Source organism: Ruditapes philippinarum, unplaced genomic scaffold (genome assembly GCF_026571515.1).
Source record: "Ruditapes philippinarum isolate M1 unplaced genomic scaffold, ASM2657151v2 ctg1998_1_1_1_1, whole genome shotgun sequence".
Classification (NCBI taxonomy): Eukaryota; Metazoa; Mollusca; class Bivalvia; order Venerida; family Veneridae; genus Ruditapes; species Ruditapes philippinarum.
In genome coordinates, this window is record NW_026861480.1 from 1 (window position 1) to 11113 (window position 11113).

The 11113-nt window shown below is 31.0% G+C and overlaps 1 protein-coding gene across 1 annotated transcript; it reads left to right on the plus strand.

The window, feature by feature from the left end:
* The first annotated feature begins 6917 nt into the window (after positions 1-6917).
* LOC132715765 (DNA-binding protein HEXBP-like) lies at positions 6918-8143 on the plus strand. Its single transcript, XM_060698830.1, has 2 exons — positions 6918-7199; positions 7415-8143. Exons 1-2 carry the CDS (start codon positions 6918-6920, stop codon positions 8141-8143), a joined length of 1011 nt encoding a protein of 336 aa, XP_060554813.1.
* Positions 8144-11113: the final 2970 nt, after the last annotated feature.

The following is an 11113-nucleotide window of genomic DNA, read 5'->3' on the forward strand; positions in this document are numbered from 1 at the left end:
GAATTCAATTTTGTCGTCTCAGTTTGGCACACACAGATCAAAGACCAAAAAAAAAAAACAACAACATTAAAAAACAAAAAAAAATACCAATAAAATGCGAACCAATCCTATAGGTATAGTAAGAAATAAAAATGACTTTGCACACGGTATACTTAAAACATCATGAAATATAAAATGATCTGTTATACCTTATTGTCTATACTGTAAAAAAAAATGTTGTGGTATAAAAAACTGAATCCGTACAAACAAAAGTTTGATTATTTAAAGATATCCTTGGCACATATATTATAACATAATAGATGACGAATTGTCACCTAGGCATGAATATTGACAGACAATTATCTCATAGTTGTCATATAAAACAGTGATTAATCCTGGCTATAAATCATCCATTATATATGTGATGTTAAACATAATCAGAACAGAACAGAACAGAACAGATTTTATTACACATAAACTGTACAGTTTCTAGTGTTTAACAATGAATAATACATATAATATAATATTGAACGATACATATAGGATGAAAAGTGAATGAAATTATTATATATAACACAATAATGGATGAACTAATATTTTCTTAAGAAACAACATGCATACATTATATAATGAAAATCAAAAAAAGCAACATGTAATTGCATATTAAGGAACAAAGAAAAACACATGTACTTGCATTATGTGATAATGTGTGAATTCAACAGATACTTAAAATGGAAAGTAGGAACTATAATATAATACATGTACCTAAAACAGTTCAAAAAGGGAATCATTAAAATGTGCATATAATATTATTGTAAATGAAATACCATACTTCAAGAAGTTACATTGGCACATTTGAAAGAATTTGATTTCTAATTTTAAAAGCCTCGAAAATATATTTGCTAAACGTAAGTAATTCTGAAAATTTTTGACTATTTAAAAGGTTTACAAATTTAAACATACTTGGTTTTTGTCTGTAAAATTTCTTTATATATTTTTGACGAATTACATTGTATTGTGGACAAACAAAAACAAAATGGTATTCATCTTCGATTACGTTTAAGTTACAGATTTGACAATTACGTTGATCTCTATCTATTTGATTATTTGCGAATCTTCCAGTTTGGATACGGAGACTATGGGCTGAAATACGTATTTTTGTAAAAGCTGTCCTAAGTTTTCTTGAAGTAATCTTATCTAAATATGGTTCAAAAGCAAAGGAATCTTTAATATTTTTGTAAACTAATAGAGAACTACTTCTCTCCATAACTGCTTTACAATCCTGCACAAATTCATCAATCAGTCTCTGCTTAAATGTTGAAATGAAATTAGCAATATTGATATTACGAAAATTGTACCATGTCTCTAAAAATCCATATCTGGCTAACATACATTTAACATTATAAAACCAATTTGGCTTATTCATTTCAGCATCAGCAATGGAATTGTCAACGATAGTTTTTATTATCAAATTTTCGCTGTTACATATTTTATAGCAATATTTAACAATACGTATATATCTATTAATATATAGAGGGTACCTTCCTAATTCACCATAAATAGCTACATTGCAAGAAGAGCGGCGCACACCAAGTAATGTTTTACAAAATTTCAAATGTAATGTTTCTAGTTGCTTTGATTTAGTGAAGCCCCATATTTCACAACCGTATGTAATAATAGATGAAACAAAAGCATCAAATAATTGTAAGGCTAATTTTGGTTTAGTATTGTATCTTTTTAAATTTGAAACAAGAGCATTCATTGCCTTTAATCCCTTTCCATACAATGTTTGTGTATTTAAGGTAAAATTCCCAGTGTAATTTAATGTAATACCTAAATAGTTGAAATCGTTTACAACTTCTACTTCTTCATTTGCATAAAACCAAAGTTCGCCATTTTTCAATCGGCCTCTTTTTCTGAACACAACTATCTTTGTTTTTGGAACATTAACCTCAAGGCCCCATTTATTACAATATTCATAAAGTTTGTTTAAAGAGTTTTGTAAGTCTTGTGGAGTAAGACCTAAGATGACCATGTCATCCGCAAAGAGCAGTAATATTAAACAAATATCTTGAAAATTTACTCCACAATCTATTCTATCTTGTAAAAACAGTTCCAAGTCTTCTACAAATAAAGAAAACATAACTGGCGAAATTATCTCCCCTTGTCTTAGACCTATCGAAATATCAAAATAATCAGAATAACTATTACAAGACTTAACACACGATTTTACTGACTGGTACATATTTCGTATGATACGTAACATTTTCCCATTCAACCCACTTTTGTAAAGCTTCCACCAAAGAGCATTTCTGTAAATCGAATCAAAGCAACGTTTTAAATCAATAAAACTGCAATATAATCTATTATTGTCATTAATAAATTTTTGTATCAGAGAGTGTAAAATAAAAACAGCATCAGTAGTAGAACGACCCCTTCTAAAACCAAATTGGGCGTCAGATATGACGTTATTTTCCTCGCACCAGGCATTTATTCGCTGGTTTAAAATACATGTGAATAATTTTCCAAAATTACTTAATAATGTAATGCCTCGATAATTTTTAACATCACATTTATCTCCCTTTTTATGCAACGGAATTATTATACCCTTTGTCCAAGCGTTCGGAAATACACCGGAGTTGAAAATTTTATTAAATAATTCAGTAATATGTCCAGCTAAAATATCACAACCTTCGATAAAATATTCGTTTAGAAGATTATCTTCGCCGGGAGATTTTCTACATTTCAGTAACGAAATTGCTTTACAAACTTCTTCAAATGTAATATTTCTATCTAAACAATCAAAATTAAAATTTACATCATCAAAATTATGAGAAGCGTTAAATTCTTCCGCTTCAGTATGTGGTATATGATTAACATCAGAAAATATGGATTCAAAATGCAATTTAAAGTCTTCCAAAGGTACATCCGGGCTAACACAGTTTCTATTATAAACCATAGTAATGACACCATTAAAACATGGACACCATTAAAACATAATAATATTCATCAAGTTTGTGGCCGCATTCATAATATTGTTTAAGGATATCATTTATTATTTTAACCATATTACTTTTCCTAAAATAAACGCACACATGTAAAATATTGATCTTGTTTTCAATAATCAATTTCCTACACCAAGTCTACAGCTGTCTATTACTTACCTGTAATCTTACATGTCCTTAAATAACTTAAGTTTCACATTAATTAATTATAATTATGCAGATGCAATTTAATTTAATACCTTTGTACTACCATATTGATGTAAGACAGTTCATATATTTTAATAAATCATAAAAACATCCTATATCAATTTAGAGTCGACACTGCCACACATCATATGTTGATGATATTTTTACGTTAGGGGAAACACTCACTTCATCTGATTAATGCATTTTTAATTTGTGTGATAGATCAATTAACAACTATGTTTATTCTAATACCACACTGTGAGTATATTAGATTCCTCATAGTTTCCCTCTTCGACCTCTATTCTTACTACATAATATTATATGTATGCATTTCCTCATTTTTGTTGTTGTTGTTTTCTTATGTGTCTAGACCAATGTAGAAAATATTTTAAAAAGATCTTTTGCACATTTAAGGCAACGCCAGTGTTATAACTTATCATTTGTTCATCCTCTTATTTCACGCTTTTCTTTAAATGAACAAAGACTAAGAATATAATTAAATTTTTACATTATCTTCAAACAAATATATCAATCAATCAATCAATCAATCAATCAATCAATCAATCAATCAATCAATCAATCAATCAATCAATCAATCAATTCTTAAAAACATTTCAAACTAGTATCAGAATGATGCGTTAGAAAAAAATCTCGAACGACTTACACGATAGCAAAAAAAAAAAATAAACTGAGCTTCCGAGACGAAATTGCCGGAGTTTATTTTTGTAGCACATATACGTATGACAATCAAATAATCAATCAATCAATCAATCAATCAAATAAATAATCGATCTATCATTCAATTCATCAATGAACAAACATACTCAAAAAAAAATATAAAAGAAAGAAAATAAGAAAAGGAGAAAATCTTGCTGAAAATAAATCTCATTCAAATAGATGTTAAAGAATTAAAATAGGTACACAAATAAAACGAAAACATAAACAGTATAATAATATTAGTCTTTGAATAAAATATTAAAACTAAGTACTCACAACAAACTTTGTGCGTCTTTACACGTTCCGAAAATTTCGAAAAAGAATATGAATTATATAAACAATGAATAAAATCAACTCTGTAACTGAAGCGATTCAAAAATATGAAAATAAGTTTGTCAACAAACAAGTGTATAAAATTTTATAAACTACTGAAATGTAAATGTTATAGCTTTAATAAGGTTATATTGTGGTATATTGAGGGGTGTCACAATTAATGGTCTAAACGACAAGCATTTATTTTCACAAACGGCTGTATCAAATTTTCATGGGTCCAAAAAAGAGAGAAACTATCACATTCTTTTCGTTAGTAATGGACAAATAATAACTTACAGTAGTTTTATATATAGCTGATTCATACTAATATCAGCATAAAGTAAATTCTTCAAGTTTTAATGAAAAAAAAAATATATGAAAAATACTGACTATAATGTGATGTATTCAGTTATTATTGGCATTAAACTGAAACATTAAATGTAATAAAGGTGACACGTCATACACATCGAATGATGAATGTTTCAATGAACTATTGTATTGGATTTATTTTTCAGCTAACTTATTTTGCAACAGCATATTTCAAGTTACATTGAAGCAATATTCTCAAAACTAATCAATTAAGTTTCATCTTGAGCATTAATTTCACTCGATTTATTGTAGCAAGGTGAAACCCTAAACATTTGCATCAACAGTTCAACTTTACACGGTTAGAGATTGTTTGATTTGAACTAAAATCCTTTGAAATACTGTAGTAATAAGTTTGGTCCTAAACAGAAGTGAAAATAATTTGGTTTGAAAGGGTTTATTATAATCAAAGTTTAATTATTCTTTTGAAGTGTTAGAAGTCGATCATTTAGTTGTTATGACACATAACTAACAACTTGTTTTAATGAACATCATTTTTTGGTACATTAAAAACAAAGTGTATGAAAATCATGAGAATAACTACAGCTTTTGAGATGTGAAATTGAACGCATTCATTTAACCGTGATCACTGTAACATGCAATCTTTCATTGATAGAAAGTATGAAAATTTTGCAGCTTTTTCGTATGCAAAAAAGAAGAAGAAAGAAATACCACACCACAAAAAAAAAACAACAACAACAAGGCAGTTGCATTACCCTGCTTTAACCTGCTAGCAGACATTCTTACTAAAAGAATCATAATGTGATAATCCATGATGTTATTTTATAATATATCATCTTTATTACATAACACAACTTCTGGCACACACTTTGCTTTATCTTAGATAGAATTATGTCTACACGTGTCTTCAATGGGCTTTGGTTTTATGGTCAATTTCTAAACTGAAAAAATAGCTTCGTTCTCCCATTGTTGTTTGATTTTATAAGTATTATTTAATAATCGCAAGGTGCAAGATGATTTTGATGATATATTGCAGGAATAGTGATAAAATTATAAAAAGCCATGTCACGACAAAACCAACATAATGGGTTTGCGACCAGCATCCATCCAGACCAGCCTGCGCATCCGCGCAGTCTGATCAGGATCCATGCTGTTCGCTTACCAACTCTATTACAAGTAGAGAAACTGATAGCGAACAACATGGATCCTGATCAGACTGCGCGGATGCCCAGGCTGGTCTTGATCGATGCTGGTCGCAAACCCATTGTGTTGGTTTTGTCATGACATCTGTGGTCTATATTAAAGGTGTTTGGCCACAACTGTTAGATTATATGTTAATGAGCTGTCAGGTAAAATGAACAACAACAAATGTTTAATATACTGACGACAACAGCAGCACTACTTCCTGGTGATAAATATGTGAAGTTAAATGTAATATTTACATGTGCTTAATTAGACAACAAAAATTGACGAAATATTACCAGCGGGTTAATCTCCCCCCCCCCTCTCTCTCTCTCTCTCTCAGTCGGACCTTCACGTATGAGATGTATGATTTTACATTGATTCAAGACTCCATGTTCTTAACTCATGGTATATTGGATAGAAACAGACACATATGTTTAATAAAACATGAATGGCACTTACTTTCAATTACTATCTTCATTCATGTAACAATAACGATCTGACATTAAAAGAAAAGTGATCACAAATATTATACTCTAAATAATGCCAAATTATGTCTGAGATGTGGTGAACAAGTGTACTAAATTCAAAGACAATGTAATATAAAAGGTTAAATAAAAAACAACAGAAGTAACACAATCATTGAAAGGAACACAGAGTAAGATTACCATGGAGGAGGCATTTTAAAGATATTTATTTTTTAGTTAAAAGTCGGCATTTCATGTACCACAACGCGGCCTTCTTTCTTTTCGTATTTCTTCTCCCTATAATGCAACGATTTGAAACAAAATCATTTATAAATGGTTTATAACAATGCAATTTAACAAATAAGTACTAACATGAATTTTACTATTTCTGACTACGGATTAAATCCTTTTCTCCTAAAAACTTATGATATTTTTTTCAGTTAAAAACTTGAATGTGTAAAAATGTGGGAAAAGGCTGATCCCTCGGGAGTATTAATCACAACAATATAACATGAAAATTGCAGACTGGGTTTGATTGAGTCTGTCCGTCCGTGAGAGGGATAATGAAAACGTGCAACATCCCTCACGCTCCCTAGCACCGGCTAGTTATACTCAATTTTCAACACTTAAAAGTTTAAATAATAATTTTACAATATATCCAAATGTATCCATCTACAATTTCTTAGTTTTCATTTCACTCGAACGCAATATACAAAACATTTTTACAGAAAGTATAAAATATATGTGTGGTGAGACTGGTAATATGTGTGGTGAGACTGGTCATATGTGTGGTGAGACTGCTCATATGTGTGGTGAGACTGCTCATATGTGTGGCGAGACTACTCATATGTGTGGTGAGACTGCTCATATGTGTGGTGAGACTGCACATATGTGTGGTGAGACTGCTCATATGTGTGGTGAGACTGCACATATGTGTGGTGAGACTGCTCATTTGTGTGGTGAGACTGCTCATATGTGTGGGGAGACTAGTCATATGTGTGGTGAGACTGCTAAAATATGTGTGGTGAGACTGCTCATATGTGTGGTGAGACTGCTCATATGTGTGGTGAGACTGCACATATGTGTGGTGAGACTGCTCATATGTGTGGTGAAACTGCTCATATGTGTGGTAAGACTGCACATATGTGTGGCGAGACTGGTCATATGTATGGTGAGACTGCTCATTTGTGTGGTGAGACTGCTCATATGTGTGGTGAGACTACTCATATGTGTTGTTAGACTGCTCATATGTGTGGTGAGACTGCACATATGTGTGGTGAGACTGCTCATATGTGTGGTGAGACTTTTTATATGTGTGGCGAGACTACTCAAATGTGTGGTGAGACTGCTCATGTTTGTGGTGAGACTGCTTATATTAGTGGTGAGACTGTTCATATGTGTGGTGAGACTTCTTTTATGTGTGGCGAGACTGCTCATATGTGTGGTGAGACTACTCATATGTGTGGCGAGACTGTTTATATGTGTGGTGTGACTGCTCATATGTGTGGTGAGACTGCTCATATGTGTGGTGAGACTGCTCATATGTGTGGTGAGACTGCTCATATGTGTGGTGAGACTACTCATATGTGTGGCGAGACTGTTTATATGTGTGGCGAGACTTCTCATATGTGTGGTGAGACTGCTCATATTTGTGGTGAGACTGCTCATGTTTGTTGTGAGACTGCTCATATTTGTCGTGAGACTGCTCATATGTGTGGTGAGACTACTCATGTTTGTGGTGAGACTGCTCATATGTGTGGTGAGACTGCTCATATGTGTGGTGAGACTTCTTTTATGTGTGACGAGACTACTCATATGTGTGGTGAGACTACTCATATGTGTGGTGAGACTACTCATATGTCTGGTAAGACTGCACATATGTTTGGTGAGACTGCTCATATGTGTGGTGAGACTGCATATATGTGGTTGGACTGCTCAATTGTGCCACTGATGACAAATAACAATTAATACATGTTAAATAACAAGTGGTAAAATATTGCAGCTGGGCATTTTTGACTGATGTTAACCTGCACATTACAGTTTTGAGTATTTAATGAAAAATATGGAGGTAAAATTTCAACAGGGTAAAGCAAAGTTCCAAGTACACACGCCCCCACAAAATGTATGCATGGAGAGACATTGATAAAATCTGCAAATAACTTGTATTAAATATAAATATTCTTGTTATAGTTAAAAAATATGAGATCACACATTTGGAGATTATTTATTGTATTTTTATGTCATCATTAATTTAGTTTATAGTGTGTAAAACATATTTTGAGCATACTTTATTGTATTTACATCAATCATGTATTTATGATCCTTCATTGTGACCTGTAGAATGCCTGTTTGTGCATTCAATGTTGGTGCAATGTCGTAAAATTGATGTAAACGAAAAAAGCAAAACCGAACGACGCTTGGAACCCGTTTTTTCCATTAGTATTTGACTTTACTTCCTTTTTATTTTGAAAATCACTATTAAATAGTATTTGTGAAGAAGCAATTCTCAAAGTCATGTAATTGTTGTAAGGTATTATAATGTAACCATATTTGAATTAATTTCTCATTCGATAAAGTATAACACAAAGAATAAAACTTTAAAATTGACTTATTGAACGACTTGTGAACATATGCAGGTTAAATTAAACATTAAAGTAAGGATTTATCATTCAAAATACGAATTTATATGGCAACTAGACATGCTGCGAATGAACCGCCCTTTCTTTAATTGCATGTTACAACGATGTGCTATACAATTAAGTGTATACATTTTAAAGAAAGTTACCTCCCTTTGGCTACGACCAATTTAACTTTTATAACACCATGAGGGATTGGATGCACACAAATTTATTATAAAATTGTTTCTCCTTCAGATGTTTATCATACCAATTATTTTACAATTTTCGTTGCTCATATTTTATCACAATAAAAGGTTTACTTTGATTTAGTATTTTGAAAAGATACAAAATACCTGCATTTAAAAACGCATTAATCAAACGCAGTTTAATTTACACACTATTTACTTTATTTCTTCCAAAAAAAAAACTGACGTGGGTTTTTGTGGTTGAATGAAATAAAGACACACTTTATACAAAAATCTGTAAATTTTAGCATCATTTTATTGATACATGCATATTGATATAGTAAAATTTAGAACATTGAAACGTCCATTTTAAATACTAGTAAAAGACATTAAATGCCTATGAATGCTGTCTGTTAGCAATTACCCGACATATAATTGTAATAATGCTTTCATCAAATTAAAATCTAAGTTACCCTTTACCTCATATAGACGTGTTTTGACGGCTTTTCGACCCCCCCCCCCCTTTAAGGCCTCCAACAGTGACAAAATGGCCTTATTTGGCCCCGAACACTGTTTTTCGTTTAAGAAATGTTGATAAAAAGTTATCACAGCCCCCCTAAACGCCAAGAAAATGTTGGACATGTGACAGGCTAAAAATGGCATCAGGTCGATCGTAAGGTTAAAAAAAACAAAACAATGCAAAATAGTGATTTTTGGCAATTTTGAGACGTCCCCCCTTGCCATGGTAACAGGAAATGTAAGATTGAGCATGCTGTTACAGAGGCTATGGTCCAGAAGTTTCATCTGTATTGAAGCATTTTCATAGTTTCATAGCACTTTGAACTTGTAACAGGAGGCTTTTCAATGAAAACGGCCATTTTTCACAATATGCTCATGAAGTAAAGGGTAAATGATATGATACAAGTAAGGTTGTCAAGTGATACATGTGTGTAACGTGCTATAGCTTCGGAATCCATTGATAGAAACTTATTACATATTATTATAAATGTGCAAAATTTTGTTGCCATCAGTACATATACAATGTACTGTAGTTAAATAAATTGCTTAATTTCATTCGGTGTAGGTGATGATATAAGCTAGAACGACATGTCTTACATTGGTTGCCAGACAAAACAACTTTCTGAAATGATCAAAGTTGTTTAGATAAATCTGGAACGAAAATGCTAACTTATATTTGTAGTTGATAAATCCATAGAATAAATAAGAATATACGACTAATATTTATTATTGGCTTAGACTTAAAATTATTGTTTATGTGAGGAAAATTGGTTGATAAGTTACAGGGACATTATGCCAATTCAGGAATAAGTTAAAGCTGAACTTCTTTTCTCCTGTGTATATTGTATTGCATTGCATTGCATTGTTATTATATTGTATTTTGTATATTGTGTATTGTATATTGTATATTGTATATTGTATTGTATTGTATTGTATATTGTATTGTATTGTATTGTATTGTATATTGCATTATATATTGTATTGTATTGTGTATTGTGTATTGTATTGTATTGTGTATTGTATATTGCATTGTATTGTATATTGTATATTGCATTGTATTGTATATTGCATTGTATTGTATTGTATATTGTATAATGCATTGTATTATATATTGTATATTGCATTGTATTGTATATTGCATTGTATTGTATATTGCATTGTATTGTTTTGTATATTGTATTGTATATTGTATTGTATATTGTATATTGTATTGTATTGTGTATTGTATTGTATTGTATATTGTATTGTATATTGTATATTGTATTGTATTGTATTGTGTATTGTGTATTGTATTGTATTGTATATTGTATTGTATTGTATATTGTATATTGCATTGTATTGTATTGTATATTGCATTGTATTGTATTGAGTTACATTACATTACATCATATCAATATTATCAAATCAAATCATTTCGAATCAAATTAAATCATAACAAATCAAATCATATAAATGACTGTGTAATAATGAGCATAAACATACAATAGCTCTATGAATTAAATAATGGCGTATTATGCGCCTGAAATATGTGGATGACCAATAAAATAAAGTGACTATAGATGTGGTATGTCAGTTTTGTTATGTTGAAGAGGTGTATGAAGTTTTCTATATTGTAT